The following is a 23,671-nucleotide window of genomic DNA, read 5'->3' on the forward strand; positions in this document are numbered from 1 at the left end:
GCCATATGAAGGTGTGTAAATAGTGGGTAAACAGTCCAGTAAAACAGCGCATGCGCATCTCGCCCGGACGAGAACGCTGTCGACGCTTCGCCTTCGCGACATTTCTTCCTATCGTGTAGTAAAGTGTACGTCAGTAACGGAACTACCCGGAGTTCACCTTCAAATTAAAGGTACACACGTTTGTGCCTAAAGCAGCAACAAAAACGGCACGATCGAAACAAATACGAACGTTTGAGTCGTTTGTATTGCCTTATCAATAGCTGTTGACGCGCAGTGCTTAAGTCTACTATTGCGTCCGGCCATTAAACAGTAGACCGGTACACGATGACTTTTGTACCCAAAGTATACTCGACAATGCCGGTTAATAAATATGTCGAACTTGACGCGTAGTACTCCTCCAGCAAGCCCCAAACATCAGTTGTTGACAGATAGGATATGTAGAGTGGAGTGGAGCAACTGTGGCAATCAACGTGCCTTTGACAACGTGATCTAAACAACAATAGCGTCATCAGCGCTGCCTCCATCGGTAAGATTTGCTGTGTGCTACTTTTACCGCCTTGTCGGAAGATGCAGCCTGGGCGTTGCGACCCGCGCTGACTCCAAAAACCTTGCGTGCCTGCACGTTAAACATATTCAAGTTGTGCCAAGCAAAGAGGACGTCCAACTCAATGAACTGAAGCAACCGCGTGTTTGAAACTACAGAGCCTTTAGAAAGCTATGCAATATGAATTGGAATTGAAAAGTTGGGGAGGAGGTAATCTTGGCTAAGGCTAACAGTATCTCGCCATCGGGCTCGTACGTCAAAGTAAGAAAGCTAAAACAGTGCGTAAAGATAGCCCTAACGGCATGCTAGCTGCTAGCATGTTCTTAGCCCACTGTTCAAAAACGCTGACTACCATGAACGTGTTTGACCTAATGGCCAGTGACTACACATGTAGTTCTTAATAACTAGCTCATGACTTGGTCCGAGGCCGATATTGGCAATTAGAGTTCACTTTAATTTGGATTTTCAACGGAAGTGTCGTCCTAACTGTGGCTACTTTGACAGCTTGACAAGCATCATTCCAAAGATGTTTGATCTGTGTTTACCTGGATAATCTCGAGTAGTCACACGCTTATGTTGATGCACATGTTTTGTTTTGTTTTGTTTTTGCTTCCCACGCCCGCAAGTACGTATTGCTGCTGTGTAAATCTGTAGTAGTTATGTGTTAATATAGGTGTGAATCTGGCTGACTGTTTTACTGAGTTGGACCTGAATCCTGTCTGCATTTGTCTCATCATTGTTTTTTGCACAGGCTCCTGCTGGCTTATTTAGCCACAAGCAAGGACCACAATGCTGTGTTGGGGCAATGCTTCCTACGGCCAGCTCGGTTTGGGGGGCATTGATGAAGAGATAGTGGTGGAGCCGAGGAAATGCGACTTCTTCCATGCCAAACTAGTGCGCGATGTAGGCTGTGGTCGCAAGCACACAGCCTTCGTGCTGGATGATGGCACTGTATACACGTGTGGCTGCAATGATCTCGGTCAACTGGGCCACGAGAAGTCCCGAAAGAAACCAGGTTGGTGTTTTTATTTGAAAAGTGTTCAGTCTTAGTCGTGGAGTGGTTCACTGGCCTGACCTCCATGCATATAGAGAGAGTTAATTTTTCACTCAAGGTGTGCATATGAGAGTGAATGTTCTGTTTCTACATGTGATTGATTGGCGACCAGTCTAGGGTGTAAGTCTGCCTATTGCCCAAAGTGACCTGAGATAGGCTCCAGCTCTCCCGCGACCTTGAACAGGATAAGCCGTCATAAAAAAAGGATTGATGTTCAGTCTTTTTGTGAAATGACTCATCCAGTAAATGTCTTGGTCCTCCATTAGAGCAGGTTGTGGCTCTGGATGCTCAGATCATAATAGCAGTGTCTTGTGGAGAGTCGCATACACTTGCCTTGAATGACAGCGGGCAGGTTTTCTCATGGGGCCTGGGCTCAGATGGGCAGCTTGGCTTAAACAACTTTGAAGAAAGTGTTCGTGTGCCTAGGTACATTTTCATTGTCATGCTACTATGCTATCTTTTGTACCAAGAATGACAAAAATACATAAACATTTTCATCATTTCTGTTCCTGGTGATGGCAGAAACATCAAGGCTTTGACTGATGTTCAAATCACTCAGGTAGCCTGTGGGTACTGGCACTCACTAGCACTTTCAAAAGGTGAGGATGGTTTGTACGCACAATTATGCCAACCACAATACTCCTGACATGTTTATTTTGTATACCTCAGGGAGCCAGATTTTCTCCTGGGGTCAAAATCGATACGGACAACTTGGGCTTGGAGTAAATGGACAATGCATTTCTAGCCCGCAAATCATTCAGTCTCTGCAGGGCATTCCTTTTGCTCAGATATCAGGAGGTGGAGCTCACAGCTTTGCACTCACTCTCTCAGGAGCTGTGTTCGGTTGGGGCCGTAACAAGTTTGGTCAACTGGGTCTCAATGACAGCAATGGTAAGAGAAGATACTGACAGTTAGATACATTTAAAGCTTTTTTTTTCGACAATGAACAACCAGGTATTGTGCGTGCACTCACACTTCATGAGCACGAAATGTTTGGTCTTGACAAGTCGTGGCGCAGCATTTGTGCAATCATTTTGTTATCCAAATTTTAGACATTTTTGTCAGCAAATTTATTTAAAGGACACTTAACGTCGGATGCTTTTGCATCTGCTTTTTTAAGTTCACTATGAATATTCAGTCATCAGTCATAGACTTTTGCTTCACTTTTTTTTTTTTTTTTTTTTTTCCCCAGACCGGTGTTTTCCAACCCTGCTGAAGTCGCTTCGATCGCAGAAAGTAATTTTTGTCTCCTGTGGAGAAGATCACACAGCAGCCCTGACCAAGTTAAGTGATAGAATGCAGCTGGGGTGAAATTACATTGAGAGAGTCGATCTGTAGATTTTTGTTTAGTTTATTCCAAAAACTTTCCAAAGTAAAATGAAGTGCCTATGTTGCAATATTGCAATAGACTTTTGACTTTTTGTCATATAAAAAAAGTTGTCATTTTAAATTTGGTGGATGTCCAAATTAAGCGGCACGGTAGACGACTGGTTAGCAAATCTGCCTCACAGTTCAGAGGACCCGGGTTCAAATCCGGCCTCGCTTGTGTGGAGTTTTTGCATGTTCTCCCCGTGCCTGGGTGGGTTTTCTCCGGGTACTCCGGTTTCCTCCCACATCCCCAAAACATGCATGGTAGGTTAATTGAAGACTCTAAATTGCCCGCAGGTGTGATTGGGAGTGCGAATGGTTGTTTGTCTATACAGTAGGCACCCTGCGATTTACTGTCGACCAGTTCAGGGTGTACCCCACCTCTTGCCCGAAGATAGCTGGGATAGGCTCCAGCTCGCCCGCGACCCTCGTGAGGATAAACTGTGTGTGAAAATGGATGGATGGATGTCGAAATTGCCACACAAAGACTAGCAGCCCCCTCTAAAGCCACTATTGGTTGATGACAGGCACGTTTGCTCAGTGCAGTTTTTAGGAACAGACAAAAACAATTTTACTATCACGATAATCTGTTCATTCGAATGAACATGGATGTTATTTAGGATGTCAATGTGCCAAAGTATATTATTTCTGAAATTCTCATTGTAATACACAGGACACATTTTCTATGATGTTTTCTTTGATTTGCGCATAGAATATTACTACTTTTTCTTATAAAATGACTACTTTATTCTCGTGGACGTAATTATAATTTTATTGTGGAAAAGCTGTTCTTTAACCTTATATTAATATTGACTTTTTTTTCTTTTAAAAATCACGTTATTCTCGTAACATTGCAATGTTTTTGTACTTTTATTGTTTGTTTCAGTGAGACTACAGTAGTCCTTTGTAAGATTTAGACTTCTATTAGTGACTCCAGAGTCACCAAATTTGACAATCTAGTCCTATGAAAAGGAAGATAAGTGTGAACAGCTGATCGTAAAACTAATTGAATTGCTATTCCGTTGGTCAAAGTTCAACCTAGAAGACTCCAAAATATAACTGGGTTTAAACAGATCTCAAAATGTGCCATCAATCACAATATGGAGATCAGTGAGATTGGTTCCTATATCCTATTGTGACTTTTCCCAACTGTCAGCAACTTAATTAAAATCCTTTACATGTTTGCATCGTGTATGTTCTCTCATTCCACCTTACCCTATCCACCAAGATGTTTGTAAATAAATAGGTTAGCACTTCTGCATGAGAAAGTTGAGAACTGGTGTTGGTGATTCTCCAGGAAGGTGGCGTCTTTACATTCGGAGCAGGAGGATATGGTCAGCTGGGGCATAACTCTACAAATCATGAAATCAACCCAAGGAAAGTGTTTGAGCTCATGGGAAACAGAGTCACACAGGTTGCATGTGGAAGGTAAGACTGGTGTCTGTGTTGGAAAGTCACGTTTTTCCATACTTACCCAATATTGTTTTCAAATTATTTTGCGATTAAAGGCAGCACACACTGGCTTTCACACCCTCATGCGGAAAGATGGACTCATTTGGTCTTGGAGGAAATGGACAGCTTGGTACACGCTCTAGCAGTAACAGGAAAAGCCCGGGCCCAGTCAAGGGCCCCTGGATACACTCTGTTGATTCAGATGGTAGAGGTGAGACCGCAATATGATCAATGAAAGTAATAACACAATTTAGAATTTAAAAAAAATCTGTGCTTCTTATTGACACACTCAGTGAACCGAAACATCTGTTGAGTTCTACAGATCTTTAGCTTTCTTCATTCTTTACTACAACATTGTGATGGGCATTTAATAGGATTTTGAAAGTGTCCATCTGCATTTTTGCCCCGTTTTCAATAATTATATGCGAAATGTGATCAAATGTATGCATCATGCTGATGGGCGTTTTCCTGCTTTTGGTCATTTGTGAGGCGAACTCGACCATACTTAGCCATAACCTCTCACTCGAAAAATGTTCAAGTCAGTAACCTCTTCCACATTTACCTTTTACAGTCGTGGATCAAAACTGTTGTATCAAGAGGATTTACGCTGGAGGAGACCAAAGTTTTGCTCAAAATTCTACTGCCAATGTAAGTTTGTATTTACATGGCTGTGGAATTATTCAGTGCAGCAAATGCTTTATTTTTTGTTGGGGTTGCTCTTGTAGAACCTGCAAAACAGCGATGATGTGGCGACACCAGATGCCCAGCGAAGAGTTTGTACCTTGAATGAGGAAACCATTCAGAGATGGCTGAACCATACGCCAGGAAGACTGCCCCTAGAAATCTCCAAGTAAAGTCCTCTCTTCACAACAGCGTTGGCTGACCATGTATTACAGAACAAATTGTACATGGTTTAGTCATTTCTTCATCTCTAATTAATGGTGAAAACTAGTCACACTAATTGTCTCTCTTGCAATTCCCTCAGTGAGATTGACCTGGTGTTCTCAACTGCAAGCTGCCTCAATGGATCCTTCTTGTCTACGAGGTAAGTAGCCAAAGAGCAAAGTACACTTGAGTTAATCCTTTCAGATGCTCACTGAGCTGACGTTGAAGTCTCATGAGATATGCAAATGTCTCCTGTGGGACTATGCATAAGGGTGTTTTTTTGTGTGTGTGTGTGCGTGCGCTTTGACTTTAGAGTCTTATTTTTCCAGAAAACGCTACACTGTAGGACAGGTTCTAACATTGTTCTATTTTGTCTCAGCTAATTTCTGATTTATTTTAGATGAGACAGGTAAACATTGTTTGGATTTGCACAGAAAGTTCTCGCTTTGCTTGCTCATAGAGTAAAAGCAGGGTACACACGGGTTGTTAAAATCACCTTAAAATGTGTGTTGTAGTCAAGATGACCAACATCCCAAACTACACAGCGCTAGCATTGGGCGGAATCCTCATATCTCCAAAACCATAACTTTACAGTAAACAAAAACAAAAAAAACGGCATATTTGTTGAGCAATTAACATTGTATCGTCAAAGAGAGAGAGCCATTTTCAACACTTTAGATTGGTAATTTGTAAAAATAAAACGCACGTGAGGAGTGACCAATAGCATAGATTTGTGAAAAATGTTGAATTTTTCCACATTTGGACATAGGTTTTGGCCTCATGCCAGCAATAGGTAACAAACTGTCATAATACCAAGAATGACCTGTAAGAGGCAGCATTGTGCCACACGGCATCCAGACTGCAAAGTGGCAGTCTCTGATATGGGCAATACTGGCATTCTGTGGTGCCCCCCCAACACGATCGGCCTGAGGTGTGCAATTGATGGTCGGCGCACATGCCACATACACCTTGTACTGCTGTTTTGAAAATAGACCAACACAAAATCTGCTGTTTTGAAAATAGACCAACACAAAATCTCAGCTGGCAGAGGAAGAAGAAAAGAAGAAAAAAATCACTCTTCACAAAGGCCACACCTTAGGATAGTCACTTGGGATAATCTTTTGGAGGCATCTGATAATCGGGCCTGTTTGACTTCTGACTGAGTACTCTGCTTTGGATCGGATGACAAGATATGTTACGTCAAAGTATGAGCACATCTCGGACCTGTCAAAGGACAGCCATCCATTTTCCTCCGCTTAGCCGAGGTCGGGTTGCGGGGGGCAGCAGCCTCAGCAGGGAAGCCCAGACTTCCTTCTCCCCAGCCACTTCCTGCCAGACGTTCCTAGCAGACCCTCACAATACATTTGGGCCTGCCAGGTCAGACTGGTATCTTCCCCCACCATCGGAGCCAACTCACCACCAGGTGGTGATCAGTTGACAGCTCCGCTCCACTCTTCACCCGAGTGTCCAAGACATGCGGCCGTAAGTCCGATGACACGACCACAAATTCGATCATCGAACTGCGACCTAGGGTGTCCTGGTGCCAAGTGCACGTGTGGACACCCTTATGCGTGTGGTGTTCGTTATGGAGAATCCGTGGTGAGCACAGAAGTCCAATAACAACACCATTCGGTTTCTGATAGGGGGGGGCTTTCCTCCCAATCACACCCCTCCATTGAAGTCCACCAGCAGAATGATGGAGTCCCCAGTGGGAGTGCTCTACAGCACCCCCTCCAAGGACTCCAAAAAGGGTGGGTACTCTGAACTGCTGTTTGGTGCAAAGGCACAAACAACATGTAGGACCCATCCCCCCACCCAAAGGCTACCCTATCATCCAGCGGGGTGAACCCCAATGTACAGGCAATGAGTATACCCACACCTGCTGTCATAATACCAAGAATGCTCGGCGCCCCTCACCGTGGGCAACTACAGAGTGGGAGAGTCCAACTCCTCTCGAGAGGACTGGTACCAGAGCCCAAGCTGTGTGTGGAGGCGAGCCCGACTATATCTAGTCGGAACTTCTCAACCTCACACACCAGCTCGGGCTCCTTCCCTGCCAAAGAGGTGACATTCCACGTCCCTAGAGCCATCTTCTGTAGCCGGGGAACGGATCGCCAAGGTCCCTGCCTTCGGCCACCGCCCAGCTCACAATGCACCCGACCCCTATGGCCCCTCCCACAAGTGGTGGGCCCATGGGAAGGGACACACACGTTATGACAGGGGCATACAAACCCAGACAATTTAGCTCCTTGGATCATTGGGACACACAAACCCCTCCACCACGATAAGGTGATGGCTCAAAGAGGGGGCAAAGGACACCAGTAACAAAATTGTAGACCTGCACCAGGCTGGGAAGACTGAATCTGCAATAGGTAAGCAGCTTTGTGTGAAAAAATCAACTGTGGGAGCAATTATTAGAAAATGGAAGACCTACAACACCACTGATAATCTCCCTCGATCTGAGGCTTCCTCGATCTCACCCCATGAGGTCAAAATGATCACAAGAACGATGAGCAAAAATCCCAAAACCTCACGGGGGACCTAGTGAATGACCTGCAGAGAGCTGGGACCAAAGTAACAAAGTTCAGTAATATACTACGCCGCGAGGGACTCAAATCCTGCAGTGCCAGATGTGTCCCCCTGCTTAAGCCAGTACATTCCAGGCCCGTCTGAAGTTTGCTTGAGAGCATTTGTATCATCCAGAAGAGGATTGGGAGAATGTCAAATGGTCAGATGAAACCAAAATAGAGCTTTTTGGTACTCAACTCAAACTCAACTTGTTGTGTTTGGAGAGTAGGAAATGCTGAGTTGCATCCAAACAACACCATACCTACTGTGAAGCATGGGGGGTGGAAACATCATGCTTTGGGGCTGTTTTTCTGCAAAGAGACCTGGATGAGTGATACGTGTAAATGAAAGAATGAATGGGGTATTGTGAGATTTTGAGTGAACACCTCCTTCAGTCAGCAAGGGTATTGAAGATTAAACGTGGCTGGGTCTTCCAGAACGACAACGAAGGAGTGGCTTCGTAAGAAGCATGTCAAGGCCCTGGAGTGCCCTAGCCAGTCTCCAGATCTTAACCCCATAGAAAATCTTTGGAGGGTTTGAAGTGTTTGTTGCCCAGCGACAGCCCCAAAACATCACTGCTCTAGAGGAGGAGATCTGCATGGAGCAATGGGCCAAAATACCAGCAACAGTGTGAAAACCTTGTGAGGACTTACAGAAAATGTTTCACTTCTGTCATTGCCAACAAATTATTGAGATGAACTTTTGTTATTGACCAAATACTTATTTTCCACCATAATTTGCTAATAAATTCTTGAAAAATCAGACAATGTAATTTTTGTGGATTTTTTTTTTTTTTCTTCTCCTTTTGTCTCATAGATGAGGTATACATATGATGAAAATTAAAAGCCTCTCTCATCTTTTGAAGTGGGAGAACTTGCACAATTGGCTGACTAAATACTTTTTTGCTCCACTGTATGTTCATGCAGCCGTACAAGTTGCTTTATGAAACATCTACTCAGTCACATATTAACTGTGCATCTCTGTCATCAGTCATCCAGATCACTACAGTACCAGCAGTAAATGTTCAGGGACTGACATGAACATGGCCCGTCTCCTATTTCACAAACTGATTACATCTAACTACCCTGAGATCACCCAACAGGTCAGTCATCAATAAATTAATTCTGATGATTAACTGTTGTAAAGTGGACTGTTATACTTTCTTCATCACTGTCAGATTGCTGCAAGTATGGAGAAGAATCTAATTCCCAGACTAAGCAACTCCCCTCCTGATATAGAAGCACTGAGACTCTACCTCACTCTTCCAGAATGTCCTCTCTTCAGTGATCCCAACAATTATGTGACTATCTCCATCCCATTTGCCAAATCTCTCATCAGCTTGAAAGAAGCGCCACTTAAAGTGCTAGGTAGGAGAAAGGGCTGCAGACATATCACTCAACATTTACCCATGTTTCCTCCAAGCGATGTTAGTTCAGCTCGCCATGGTACTTAAAATTCTTGCTTGTGTTTCCACTGTTGGGTTACAACTAATTTTGACAATGGAACCTCAACTCAACTGCTTTACCGACCGGAGCAAAACCACATCGCTTGGTGAAAGCAGAGGTCATTTCTCTTTTGTATGTATTTTGTTTGCCTCAGGAAACTGGTGGTCCACATTTGAGCCCCAAGTCTTCCAGCGGCTGGTCGAGTTGTACAAAGAAGTGGTGGTGTACCTGCTCCAGATGCACAATGTGGGAATCCCATCGACAGAGCAAAGAATTTTCACCTGTTTTCTGGACACGTCACTCCGACTGCTGGAGATCCTCCACATGGTAAGAAATGAGGAAATATCTCATTATATTAATTATCTCATCTTGCAACTTGACTCGGTCGAGCTTCAGATTCACCGCTACTCTGGTTAAGTGGGGGGAATTTTTTTTTTTTTTTATTAAATTATATTAATGCCCTTGCATGTGGGCGGGGAGACAGTTGCAATAGCACTTTTAGCCATTTACTGAACAGGACAAACCCTAAAATACAAAATTAGAACACTCACAAGGAGCTGCACTCACTAGGCCACACCCCTTAAAGGCATACATCCAACACACAAATACGACACTGAGTACAGTAATTACACTTTATCAAAACTCTTTGTTTACATTGCAACTTTTTTTTTAAAACAATACAGTGCTATTTAAAAAAATACAAGCAAACATGGTATTTTGGGGGCCTGGAATTCATTAGCCAATGGGGGGAAATTGATATGCTTTATGATTAAATTAAGTTACAAACTTGGTCATGGAACTATGTCACGGTTCCGCTATACATCCGACTTGAATCATGTCAACTTTCCTGTCATGTCAGGTGAATGAGCGAAGTGGACACATTATACAGTACGATAAATTCTACATTCATGAGTTGGACGACTTGATAGACATCCGAAATGACTACATCACATGGATTCAGAGACAAATGTACCCAGGCGTAAGCATTTCAACCTGCTTTTTGAAATTTCAGTCTTGCATGACTTGTATAAACGAGGCATGTCACTCTTCTCGTTAACCTTGTTGAATAAAATGGCTCATTCAGTGATGCCTCTCTGTCCTCAGGGTCAAGATGCTGTGGTGACTATGTGCAGGTATCCCTTTGTATTTGATGCCCTGGCAAAGACTACCCTGCTACAGACTGATGCTGTCTTACAAATGCAGGTAATACAAATGAAATAAGAGCTAATGGTGCTATTGCATCAAAGAATCCAACCAGTATTTCCTGTGTTTATTGATAGATGGCAGTGGATCAGGCTCAAATGCAAAACTTGAGTTCCATGTTCTTGCCTGCTGTGGAATCTGTAAATCCCTGCCTCATCCTCATTGTCCGGAGGGAAAATATAGTTGGAGACACCATGGAAGTTCTCAGGAAGTCAAAGAACGTCGACTACAAGAAGCCGCTAAAGGTTTCTTTGATTTCTATTCCATAACAGTAAGACTAGTCTTAACACATTACTTTGTGTGTGGTTGTGACTACCCATGGCAGGTCATCTTTGTGGGAGAAGAGGCAGTCGATGCAGGAGGTGTGAGAAAGGAGTTCTTTCTCCTGATTATGAAAGAGCTGTTGGATCCAAAGTATGGGATGTTCCGTTACCATGAGGAGTCAAGGCTCCTCTGGTTTTCAAGCAAGGTATTGTCAGAATGTGATGGCGCGGGATGACTACTAACTATCTAATATCACACAAGCACACGATGACAGAAAGGACGGGTTGAACACACACTGCTGTATATTTAAGAAAACATAAAGAACCAGATTACAGACATGCAGGCATGCAAAGAGAGGTGTCAGAGTAAAAGTCCATTACGTTGAATATTGATGAGCATATACCTGTGATGTCAGAAATGTGTCAAAAAGCAAGTCACCTGTCGTCGACCGTCTTTAAACAGTTGTGACAGTTGCTAATGTTCCTTGCAGACCTTTGAGGACATTGATTTGTTTAACCTCATCGGAGTCATCTGTGGTCTTGCAATCTACAACCTCACCATTGTGGAGCTCAACTTCCCAGTGGCCCTGTACAAGAAGCTTCTGAAAAGGAATCCAACATTAGATGACCTGAAGGAGCTCATGCCAGATGTGGGAAGGTAAGATAAGTATCATCACTGTCCATTAAACCGTCCTCTCCAAAGGTATTGGAACAGTCAGTCCGGCTAATTATTTTTTGGGGGTTCATTATCAGATGTGAGTACCTGGAAATAAAACCGGAAATCTTTATCTCTTCTTGTCCCATATTCACCTTTTGATGTTCTATGCAAATTAGCCTCACTGTTCTAATACTTTTTCATCCTTATGTATTAGCTGCTTGGCAACTGAAACTGAATTCCCTCATTACCTCCAAAGTACATTTAAATGGGAGGCTTATCACACTTTGAAAAAGTCAAATTTGCTGTGAACTAGGAGTCTCCAACTGTTACTGGACTACCCTGAAGATGACCTTGAGGAAACCTTCTGCTTGAACTTTACAGTAAGTATGATTGTGTCATTGCGGAACATCAAATGCAGAAATATAATGCAATTGTTTTTCAATGATGCCAAAAGTTTGCCTCAGAACACTTTGTTAGCATGTTATCTTACAGCCACCGGGGAACATAATACATAAAGATTATGATTCTTCTTGGGCCATGACACTCCAGTGACCTCTCAGCATTAACACACAAATTCTAGAGGAGTAACATTTACTAGAATATGTATTAAATAAACAGCAACCTTTACATTTTCAGATCACAGAGGAAAACTATGGTGCCACAGAGGTGTTGGAACTCATACCCAATGGTGAAAACATCAATGTTAAAAAATCCAACAGGTAACTGTTTGAGCTTGTTTTAGCATTGTTTAATCAAAGCAAAATGTTACAGTAAAATAAAATAAATGTTCTGCTTTATTCACATACTGTAGAAAATATCCACTCACACTAACTATGTAGTGTAACTCTTTCTCTGTCCAGGCAGGACTTTGTCAATGCGTACGTAGACTACACATTCAACACCTCGGTTGCCCCACTATTTGAGTGCTTCTATGCAGGCTTCCACAAGGTGTGTGGAGGCAAAGTTCTGGAGCTGTTCCAGCCCAATGAACTGCAAGCCATGGTGATTGGCAACACCAACTATGACTGGACTGAACTTGAAAAGGTTTTGCAGCATTTGGCCATTAATATATGAATAAACTTGTCTGTTAATTTATGATTTATACCAGTAGTCATTGAAAGATGTAAATAGTTACCTGGATGTGGAGAAACATGAAACTTCTGTCTTGGCCTGAATGTTTAGAACCTTAAACCTCAGCAATGTATGAAGTGATTATTTTGTTCTTCTTCAGAGCACTGAATATAAGGGAGAGTACTGGGCAGACCATCAGACCATCAAGCTCTTCTGGCAAGTGTTCCACAACCTTCCTTTAGAGAAGAAGAAAGAGTTTCTCTGTAAGTGTTGCGTTTCCCCATGTAGGATGTTGTAGAATATAGGATAGTTATAGGATGAAGGTGAAGTTGCAAACATGAAATGGATGTGATTTGTCCTCTCAGTGTTCCTCACAGGAAGTGATCGCATACCCATCTTGGGCATGAAAAGCCTTAAACTAGTGATCCAGCCAACCAGTGGGGGAGAACATTACTTGCCTGTCGCCCACACATGCTTCAACCTGTTGGACCTGCCCAAATACACTCATGCAGAAACACTGCGTGAGAAGCTTCTTCAAGCTATAGATCATAATCAAGGATTCAATCTAGCATGAGGCCACTTGGAAAGGTCCGGATGACCGTGTCCAGAGTCCAGACTGTCAATGGCCACCATATTTCCGATTGTTTTGCTTTGCAGACTGTTTGTAGGAACTGAGCAGTGTGAGCAATGCTTGGAAAGACACTAGAGGTCAAAAATACTTTGCTATCCCGACTTTTTGTGTTACTTTGGATTTTTTGTCCAGCGTTTTACAAAGCTGTCATAATATTTTAGTAAAACCTATCAGGGGACTTACATTTTATATTGCAATTAAGTGGATTCATTGTGTGGGACTAGTAACTAGTATGTGTAAGACTTGCACAAAGTAACTTGCATCATAAAATTTGCAATAGCACTACATTTCTGACAATTGAAATTAAATTGTGATGTCCTCTAAACATTTGATCGAATATGGACTCAAAATTGACCAGATTTGAACAAACTCCACTGAGTGGTCAACAAAACATGCTTGTTTCAGTGTAGCTGGGATGATAAAAATCACATTGAAGGCCTTTTCACACTACACTTGCTCAGTATGGACGGTCCCCGCTGCAAGAAGCAAAGACAGTGGTGCGGCCAATGTTGACATAGCAGCCTACAAGGAAGTCGAGAGGCTTTCTCCGCTGAGTGGACCGCAACTCGGCAATATATGTTATTGCAAAATACAGCCCAAACTTTATTTTGAGGAGGTGATGCAGCAACAAAAAAAAAAATGGGTGTTGTTCCAGGAAGAGCGCTTTGACGTGTGTTTCAGATTGAGAAGGGATTTCAGTATATTATTTTTCTATTGACCCAAAGTTCGGGATAGAGGGACACTGCAATTATTAGGCCATGCACTCCGCCTTGCTGTTTAAAATACAAATCATCAGAAATCATTCCGCCAACCCCTCTCCTACTGGAGGAGCTTTTTGACTCAACTCAAGACGCCACTCTCAAAGAGAATGTGTTTTCTACTCAAGGGCACGTCACGGAGCATCAGCCACCCCCCTGCATTACCGCGACACGGCAAACCGGGAAAGTCGACCGCAGCGTGTGCATTCCGAAGTGCAGTGTGAAAAGGCCTTAAGGAGCTAACACGGTCCGCCCCTTTATGCATGAAATGTGTGGTGCAGACATTAATATGCTAACCTTTGTTTCCCCATAGCGTATGTTCTATCGTGACAATTGATTCAGAGTTGCGCAAAACATTTGCTTGGAGTGCACCTTGGCTGCGAAGATTAAAATGGTCAACAAATAAAACAAAGCTGGTCACTGTCGGTAGACAGTTTAACAAAAGTATTTTAATTTCTTGATGTAGTTTATAGTTTGGTATTGACTATAGCTCGGTGCAGTATGAACCGATTTGTATAGATGACAGCTCAATTCAGTTTTATGATAAACGGTACATGTATAATCATGCTGGCATGGAAAGTGAATGGGACCTTGAAGCAGACAAATAGTGATGTTAATATTGCTTTTGATGGTTTCAATGAGGCAACTCATGATGGACCAGCTGGTAATGAGATCCACAGGAGGGACAGCGCTGGGCATCTCCGTCATGAAGCCAGAACCACACGATCGCAGTGTTGTCTTCCTCACCTGTCGAAGACTTTAGGAGTCAACTTGGATTGCATGTAAAATATTTTTATCCCATTTGAAGGATATCACTTACAAAGGCAGCCCACCAGCCTCTTTTGACCAATACAAGGCACAATGTGGGGGTCGTCTTTGGTTCCTGCGTACTCCTTAGGTTTCAGCATACTGTAGGGATCCTTCAATGTGCAGCAAAGCCATTAGTACAGCCATTTAAAAAAAAAAAAAAAAAGCTTAGTGTACTTGCTTTAAGTTAACGTACTTTTCCCAGTTTTAGGGCTTGCATGGCACGGCGTTCCAGGCCAGTGGCTTGTTCCTCATCTGTGGGTATTCCTAGAAATTGTACAGCAATACCTTTTATAACAGACTCCTTCGGCACTGGAAAAATACTTCATAAAGACTGACTTTGTGTTCTTGAATGACACCCTTGACTTTATTTCTTGAATGCCACCTTGCACGCAACCGTGTGTACCAGACCAGGATACTGGCATTGGACCAAAACACGCCTTCCCACAAGTTCGTATGAATGACCTTCGTCATTTCACTTTGTGGTGTAAGGAGTGGACAACAAGGGAAATCGGTGATATTAAATATCACACAGGTCAATTTATACATTTTAAAAGAATAAACATGACCTGCCAAATAGTGCTCCCAAGGTGAATGTGAAGCTGCGATAACAACGTCGTTTGCTTTCACTTGTGGGAATGATATTTAACGAAGCAAATGACCTTTTCAAATTAACACAAACTGCGACTTGGCTTCTGGAATCTCTGTAGCTCAACATGACCATAACTATTTTAGCGGTGTTGCTTTCTTTTTACCTTCCATTGTGGCCATGGAACGCGGTAACGCCATTCGACTCCGTAACTGAAACGTTGCTGCGCAAGTTCGGCGAAGAAGTCGACCCGCCATTGCTGTCATTAGTTTCAGGTAGTGTAACGCAGAATGAAGTGATGTCCAGTTCCACGAGTGCCGGTTTTATTTATCGCAAGTGTTTGTTTGACTTATACTCGGGCCAATTAGAGTATCTGAACAAATTGATTGGCGTATTTTTCGGCCAATGCCAGGTAGCATGGCGATGATTGGCGTATTTTTCGGCCAATGCCAGGTGGCAGGGCTATATCAAGTGGTTTTATTCAACGTAAACTACAATATTTTCAATGTCTTTCCTCGTCAAGTTGCCATGGTTGCTTGTTCTCCACTAAATCGTAGCGGTTGACACCTTCAACAGTCATGTTCAAATGCGGGATTATAATTTCCAGTTTTGATGCAAGTTTAATGATTCAGTCAACAGCGACATTTGAAGGGCTTCAATATACACTACCGCAAGATGTTGTCGTACCCTGATGACGTCACATTCGTTGAAGTCAAAAGCACAAGAGGTGTCGCTTGCTCTCGCCGGGTGCGGTGGCGCGTGCCTGTAATCCAAGTTCCTGGGAGGCTGAGGCTGGCGGATCGTTTGAGCTCAGGAGTTCTGAGCCGCAGCGGACTGTGTCGAGCGGGTGTCCGCGCTAGGTTCGGTATCGATATGGTGCTCCCGGGGGAGCTCGGGACCAGCAGGTCGCCTAAGGAGGGGTGCACCGGCCCAGGTCGGAAACGGAGCAGGTCAAATCCCCCGTGCCGCTCAGTAGTGGGATCGCGCCTGTGAATAGACGCTGCGGTGCGGCCTCAGCAATACGGTGGGACGCAGTCTTTTGCACTACTTCTCGATTTACAACAAACACAACAATGCACATGGCATCTTTACGCCAAATAAAACTTCGGATTCCATTTCTTCCTTAACAAAACGCTGTTTTTGGTGGTCCTGCACTACACTGCCTCCGCCTGGAAGAGAAACACAACTAGGCAGTACACCTATTCACACACTGAATCCTAAGAATAGCATCACCAGATTTAATAGGTTTCATCTTGTGGCAAATTGTTTAACTGTAGTTCTTCATCAAGCATAGAAAGTCAAAAGCATGAATATTATCATTTGTATTTGTATTTTTAGTCATATTAAGAATAGTTATATACAGTTCTGAATATATCAATTTTGATTTTTTTTTGTGAAAGTAGTATTTTTTTTCACAGCTCAGCTTTGCCTTATTGTTACTGTATTATAGGCCTGGATGCTTTCCAAATGCAACGTATTTGCTATACTCAAGTAAATGGGGGGGGGGGGGGGGGGGGGAAGCATGTGTTCACCATTGCAGCTGTCAACACCAGCTGCACAACAACTGGAACCACAACCCAAAAAAAGGAATTCTCTGATGAGCAAAGCCAACTACGAACGCAAATTCCAATGCCAAAGAAGTTGGGATGTTGAGTTAAAACAAATAAAAAGAGAAGGCAGTTCAATTATTTGTTAATCCTTTTTTTTTTTAACCCATATTCAATTAAATACACTAAAAAGACAAGCTACTTATTGTTCAAACTGATGGCAAGCCAAATGTATTTATGTAGCACATTTTATACACATGGTAACTCAATGTGCTTTACATGATTCGAAGCATTTTAAAACAAAGAAAAATCTACAGAAAAGTCAAACACTGCTTTAAAGCATTTGAAAACAAAGAAACTAAAAGTGTTACATTACTAAAAGCGTACAGTGCAAGAAAGATTTTTTTTGCCAATATTCTCTCATTTCGAATTGCCTGCAACACGTTCCAAAAACGCTGGGACAGGGACATGTTTACCACTGTGTTACATCACCTTTCCTTTTAACAACCCTCAATAAGCATCTGGGAACTGAGGACACTAATTGTAAAAGTTTTTTTTGGTGCAATTAGTTTCCATTTTTGCTTGATGTACAACTTCAGTTGCTCCACAGTCCGGGGTCTCCGTTGTCATATTTTGTGCTTCAAAATGCGCCACACATTTTCAATGTAAGACAGGTCTGGACTACTGGAGGCCAGTCTAGTACTCATTCTTTTACTGCGAAGCCACGCGACACGTGCAGAATGTGTCTTGGCATTGTCTTGCTGAAATAAGCATGGACGTCCCTGAAAATGACGTTGCTTGGATGGCAGCAGAGGTTGCTCCAAAACCGCTATGTACCTCTCATCATTAATGGTGCCTTCAGGGATCTGCAACCCATGCCATGGGTGCTAACACACCTCCATACCATCACAGATGCTGGATTTTGAACGTTGCACTCATAACAATCCAGATGGTCCTTTTCCTCTTTGGCCCAGAGGACATGACGTCCATGATTTACAAAAACAATTTGGAATGTGGACTCATCAGACCACAGCACACTATTCCACTTTGCATCAATCCATCTCAGAAGAGCTCAGGCCCAGAGAAGCCTGTGGCATTTCTTGGTGCTGTTGATATATGGCTTTCGCTTTGCATGGTAGAGTTTTAACTTGAATTCGTAGATGTAGTGACAAACTGTGTTGACTGACAATGGTTTCCTGAAGTGTTCCAGAGCCCACTTGACTCACATTCTGATTTTTTCAATACAGTACAGAGGCGTACCAAGTTCCCACACTGAACATAATAGGAAAGTGACAAGAAGTTTCCTCCTTGCACGCAAGTACTCCGTAAACAAATATTGTACAGTGTAGCTCAGCCTACGGCTGGCGGACGTCATGGCGAGCGATATACATTTGGCGGTACTGCAAACGAATTTGAAATGACATTTGAAAATGTTATATACTGTACTTGTGTTTTCAGAGGCCATCTTTAAACCCCCCAAACATCTTTATTCCTCTTAACAACTCTTAAAGTGTGTCACGACTTTACAACAATAGGAAAATGGGGGTTCCAGGGTGATTGATGGACTGGGGGAAGAGATTCGCAGGTTCCGGTGGCGAGATTGCATATTACGACCACTCGATGTCGCCGTCCCACCTGATGACGTCACATGCCTCCAAGTCAAAGCCACCAGAGGTGTCGCTTGCTCTCGCCGGGTGCGGTGGCGCGTGCCTGTAATCCAAGTTCCTGGGAGGCTGAGGCTGGCGGATCGTTTGAGCTCAGGAGTTCTGAGCCGCAGCGGACTGTGTCGAGCGGGTGTCCGCGCTAAGTTCGGTATCGATATGGTGCTCCCGGGGGAGCTCGGGACCAGCAGGTCGCCTAAGGAGGGGTGCACCGGCCCAGGTCGGAAACGGAGCAGGTCAAAGCCCCCGTGCCGCTCAGTAGTGGGATCGCGCCTGTGAATAGACGCTGCGGTGCGGCCTCAGCAACACGGCGGGACGCAGTCTTTTGCACTACTTCTCGATTTACAACAAACACGCTGACAGCTCCAATTCGTTTTGCATCACCCAAATGCTCATTTCTTTCCCTTCACAGAACACAGCTTTAGTTTGTCCTACACTTCCTCCGCCTGGAGGAAGGCGGTACTACAATGTGCACCCTATTCATCAAGGTAAGTGGGTTCAGCATGGAAAACAACACTAAAAGGGGCGGAGGGAAACGAGACGTTGTAAATCAACATTTCACACACTTACATCCTTCTAGTACAGAAAAAGAGTGTTGCAGCTATTAATAATAGGCAAGAAGATCAATATTCTACACAGGTCTACTCGTTGTTGTCTCAGTGTGTAGGATATAATGTGTAAAATAGAACAAATCTGCCACAATGTTTGAAAATAGTCTTCACACATTAAAAAACAACACAGGAACCAAAAACAAGAGTTTGTGAGCAGTCACGAGCAGGATGTCCTCCAACTTGCTCTAGATGATTTTTCATCAGTTACTGTTAACGATCTTCTTGAAGCGATGGACTGAATGTCAAAAAAGGGTCAAAGCTGCTAATCTGCCAGTTATCCTGGGCGAAATATCACATAAGGAATTTGTATTATTATATTACACCCATGTTTGTGATTAATTGCTGGAGGGAGATCAGTCAACCACACATATATCTTCGTTCTGACGAACTGGCCAAAATGTACAGTGACCTCCAACCAACATCAAATAATATTTGTAATGCACATATCTAAGTATATTGCGCAGTTCGTTGTATTTGTATTCATTTGTTTTTATTATAATTATTTGCATTTGATTTTATTTAGCTTTTTTTTTTAACTGCTGTCTGCAGCCAGGTCAGCATTGCGAATGAGAATCTGTTCTTGGATAAATGAAGGTTATATTAATAAATCAAAGAAAGTAGTGCGCCTGTTGAACTTCCCTGCGGTGATGACATCGAAGGAAGCAGAGGTGGCCCAGCACCCAAACAGATACCTAACTTACTTAATACTTCATCAGTCAAGCTTGGACGATTTTGGAGTTTCTGCCCAGGCTCTGATTTGTTGGTCTCTGATGAGTTTACAGCTCAGACAGGTTTCACACGAAAGGCCCATTGGGCGTACATGAGGGACGCTTTTGACGCTTTCTGAGAGACCATTTCCCAATCGCAAGACTTCTGCATTGTATTTAATCATTTTGGATAATGGCTGGACTGTAGACTACTTTTAGCAGTAGAAGGTAAACGGTTAGAAAATGTGATCGAACTTTTCACGTGCCACACAGAAACCATTTAAAGGAAATACGTGCACTGTTCTGGGAGAGAGAAAAAACTGTTCTCAGATGGCAATTTAACTTAAGGTGTGTTTTATTGTGGCCATATTTTCTAGTGTATTTTTTACATTTTTTTACTGTTTTGGATTAAATGCAGTTAAATTAATTTATTCAAAATTAAGAAAAGTAATACAAATGTAATCAAATGTAAAAAGACAGTTAATAGTTACTCTACTGTTACATTTTCCAACAGGGTAACTTGAAATTGTAACTAACTACAGTGCTGTGAAAGAGTATTGGCCCCCTTTGCAAATTATTATATTTTTGCACAGTTTCCCCACTTGAACATTAAAGATCATCAAACAAATGTAAATATATCATCCAAGTGAATTTAATGCTGTTTTGGTTCGCTGGAATCGTAAAACTTTCGAAATGACTTTTGTCCCCCTTTCCAGACTGATTATGTCAATTACTTTAATTCTCGACTGTTCTGAACTTTCTTTGGATCGTGTTATTTTATCGCAGCTTTTTTAGATCTTTTGTCCCACTTCATTTTGTCGGGACAGATTCTGTTTAAGTGATTTCTTGATTGTACAGGTCCGCAAGTAATCAGGCTTGGGTGTAATCGGTGAAAATGAACCAAAAGTTTCGATGAGCCACAATTAATTATTGATTTAACAAGGGGGCTAATTGCTTTTTCACACAGGGCCAGGTAACTTTGAATAGTTTTTTTTTTATAACCTTAATAAATGAAATCACCATTTAAAGACAGCATTTGAAGTTCCCTTGGGCTATATTGGTCTGATATTTACATTTGTTTGATGATCTTAAATTGGAGAAACTGCAAAAATATAAGGAGGCCAATAGTTTTTCACGGCACTGTACATATCCAAAGTAATCTTCCCAACACTGGTGATACCAAATATCTTATTTATGTTTTATCCTTATAGACTAGGAGGATTTTCCCCCTTTCTGTTCTGTGAAGCACCACTGTGGCTTTTTAAGTATGAAAGGTGCAATGTATTATTAACGATTTATCGATGGATTGGGGGAAGAGATTCGCAGGTGTGGAGTTTGCATGTTCTCCCCGTGCCTGCGTGGGTTTTCTCCGGGCACTCCGGTTTCCTCCCACATCCCAAAAACATGCATTAATTGGAGACTCTAAATTGCCCGTAGGCATGACTGTGAGTGCGAATGGTTGTCTGTTCGTATGTGCCCTGCGATTGGCTGGCAACCAATTCAGGGTGTACCCCGCCTCCTGCCCGATGACAGCTGGGATAGGCTCCAGCACGCCCGCGACCCTAGTGAGGAGAAGCGGCTCAGAAAATGGATGGATGGATGGATTCGCAGGTTCCGGTGGCGAGATTGTATATTACGGCCACTAGATGTCGCCGTCCCACCTGATGACGTCACATCCCGCCAAGTCAAAACCACCAGAGGTGTCGCTTGCTCTCGCCGGGTGCGGTGGCGCGTGCCTGTAATCCAAGTTCCTGGGAGGCTGAGGCTGGCGGATCGTTTGAGCTCAGGAGTTCTGAGCCGCAGCGGACTGTGTCGAGCGGGTGTCCGCGCTAAGTTCGGTATCGATATGGTGCTCCCGGGGGAGCTCGGGACCAGCAGGTCGCCTAAGGAGGGGTGCACCGGCCCAGGTCGGAAACGGAGCAGGTCAAAGCCCCCGTGCCGCTCAGTAGTGGGATCGCGCCTGTGAATAGACGCTGCGGTGCGGCCTCAGCAAGTCTTTTGCACTACTTCTCGATTTACAACAAACACAACAATGCACATGGCATCTTTACGTCAAATACAACTTCGGATTCCATTTCTTCCTTAACAAAACGCTGTTTTTGGTGGTCCTGCACTACACTGCCTCCTCCTGGAAGAGAAACACAACTCGGCAGTCCACCTATTCACACACTGAATCCTAAGAATACCATCACCAGATTTAATAGGTTTCAGCTTGTGGCAAACTGTTAACTGACAATGGTTTCCTGAAGTGTTCCAGAGCCCACTTGACTCGTATTCTGATTTTTTTTCAATACAGTACAGAGGCGTACCAAGTTCCCACACTGAACATAGTAGGAACGTGACAAGAAAAGTTTCCTCCTTGCATGGCTGGCGGACGTCATGGCTAGCAATATACATTTGGCGGTACTGCAAACGAATTTGAAATGACATTTTAAAATGTTATATACTGTACTTGTGTTTTCAGAGGCCATATTTAAACCCCCCAAACATCTTTATTCCTCTTAACGTGGGTCACGACTTTACAACAATAGGAAAATGGGGGTTCCAGGGTGATTGATGGACTGGGGGAAGAGATTCGCAGGTTCCGGTGGCGAGATTGTATATTACGGCCACTAGATGTCGCCGTCCCACCTGCTGACGTCACATCCCGCCAAGTCAAAGCCACCAGAGGTGTCGCTTGCTCTCGCCGGGTGCGGTGGCGCGTGCCTGTAATCCAAGTTCCTGGGAGGCTGAGGCTGGCGGATCGTTTGAGCTCAGGAGTTCTGAGCCGCAGCGGACTGTGTCGAGCGGGTGTCCGCGCTAAGTTCGGTATCGATATGGTGCTCCCGGGGGAGCTCGGGACCAGCAGGTCGCCTAAGGAGGGGTGCACCGGCCCAGGTCGGAAACGGAGCAGGTCAAAGCCCCCGTGCCGCTCAGTAGTGGGATCGCGCCTGTGAATAGACGCTGCGGTGCGGCCTCAGCAACACGGCGGGACGCAGTCTTTTGCACTACTTCTCGATTTACAAACGACAATACACCAAAAATCTTTCGGGATCTTTCCATCACAGAAAACCTCCGTATATTCAATTTCTTCCTTCACAAATACTTGTACTGTAGCTGTTTTTGTTTGTCCTGCACTGTCTCCCCTTGGACAAAGGCAGTAACTACATAATGTTACAATCAATCTCCCAACATGCATGGTCCTCGGTTTATTCCCTGACATATATATCTCGTGTTTCGATTTACGCACAAATTCGTCACCGACGTAGGAACGGAACTCCGTCGTAAACCGAAGATCTCCTGTACACTCCTTTACCTAAATTCCAGAGAGGTGTGTCAATATTAATCATTATTCCTATACAAATTTGGAAATTACATTAAATCATTAAAATGTATATAATTCCAAAGGAACAGATCCTCTGTAACATATTGAAGGAATTCCCCATTGCATTAAGTAAGAATTTCTGGACTTTATTTACATCTTTTTATTTCTGTCTGATGAACTTCAGTTCATAATTCATAATTCAAAACGAACTCGTTCATTTTTTAAAAATACTTTATGTTGCTGACGAGCTATTACCCTTAAAATACTGGCATTTTATTTCCCCATTGTTGCCACCGATTCGGTACACACTAACAGCCAGATGCAGCTTTCACCCTACAATCTGAAAAACATGAGGAAAAACTTGTTGCTTGAAACGTGTTGTTTTTAAAATGAGGAATTAAAACAACAGGATTGTAGTCCTTAATTTGCAAACAAAAACACACAACACAGGAACGATGGTGAAGGGAGGAGGAAGCATGCAGGACAGGGGTCATGGACCCTGCTGTCCCCGTCCTGTCCTTCCCTCACAGGGTGTAGCACTACCG

At 43.4% G+C, this 23,671-nt stretch overlaps 2 protein-coding genes across 2 annotated transcripts; one reads left to right on the forward strand and one right to left on the reverse strand.

Annotated features, from left to right (window-relative positions):
• Positions 1–228: 228 nt before the first annotated feature.
• herc4 (HECT and RLD domain containing E3 ubiquitin protein ligase 4) lies at positions 229–15,065 on the forward strand. Its single transcript, XM_061689709.1, has 24 exons — positions 229–526; positions 1,296–1,559; positions 1,865–2,024; positions 2,121–2,197; positions 2,268–2,489; positions 2,791–2,886; positions 4,268–4,394; positions 4,475–4,629; positions 4,990–5,066; positions 5,144–5,268; positions 5,404–5,463; positions 8,862–8,973; positions 9,049–9,238; positions 9,471–9,643; positions 10,176–10,295; positions 10,421–10,519; positions 10,597–10,764; positions 10,845–10,988; positions 11,274–11,440; positions 11,754–11,820; positions 12,077–12,159; positions 12,301–12,484; positions 12,672–12,774; positions 12,877–15,065. The coding sequence occupies exons 2-24, from the start codon at positions 1,334–1,336 to the stop codon at positions 13,083–13,085; spliced, it is 3,144 nt and encodes a 1,047-aa protein (XP_061545693.1). The 5' UTR covers positions 229–526; positions 1,296–1,333; the 3' UTR covers positions 13,086–15,065.
• On the reverse strand, positions 14,448–15,629 carry LOC133409554 (cytochrome c oxidase subunit 5B, mitochondrial). The gene is made up of 4 exons (XM_061689708.1): positions 15,463–15,629; positions 14,904–14,974; positions 14,721–14,820; positions 14,448–14,647 (listed from the first exon to the last, which is right to left on the reverse strand). Exons 1-4 carry the CDS (start codon positions 15,560–15,562, stop codon positions 14,535–14,537), a joined length of 384 nt encoding a protein of 127 aa, XP_061545692.1. The 5' UTR covers positions 15,563–15,629; the 3' UTR covers positions 14,448–14,534.
• Between the last annotated feature and the right edge of the window lie 8,042 nt (positions 15,630–23,671).

The sequence above is a fragment of the Phycodurus eques genome, chromosome 11 (genome assembly GCF_024500275.1).
Source record: "Phycodurus eques isolate BA_2022a chromosome 11, UOR_Pequ_1.1, whole genome shotgun sequence".
NCBI classification, from domain to species: Eukaryota; Metazoa; Chordata; class Actinopteri; order Syngnathiformes; family Syngnathidae; genus Phycodurus; species Phycodurus eques.

Bases quoted from the DNA above. Each gene is read 5' to 3' on its own strand.
- herc4 (XM_061689709.1), top strand. From the start codon at position 1,334: ATGCTGTGTTGGGGCAATGCTTCCTACGGCCAGCTCGGTTTGGGGGGC. The intron at 5,067-5,143 runs GTAAGTTTGTAT...TTGCTCTTGTAG, and splicing joins CTCAAAATTCTACTGCCAAT to AACCTGCAAAACAGCGATGA. The intron at 10,765-10,844 runs GTTTCTTTGATT...TACCCATGGCAG, and splicing joins ACTACAAGAAGCCGCTAAAG to GTCATCTTTGTGGGAGAAGA.
- LOC133409554 (XM_061689708.1), bottom strand. From the start codon at position 15,562: ATGACAGCAATGGCGGGTCGACTTCTTCGCCGAACTTGCGCAGCAACG. The intron at 14,975-15,462 runs GTAAAAAGAAAG...TACAATTTCTAG, and splicing joins TTCCATGGCCACAATGGAAG to GAATACCCACAGATGAGGAA. The intron at 14,821-14,903 runs GTACGTTAACTT...TGCACATTGAAG, and splicing joins AAGCCCTAAAACTGGGAAAA to GATCCCTACAGTATGCTGAA.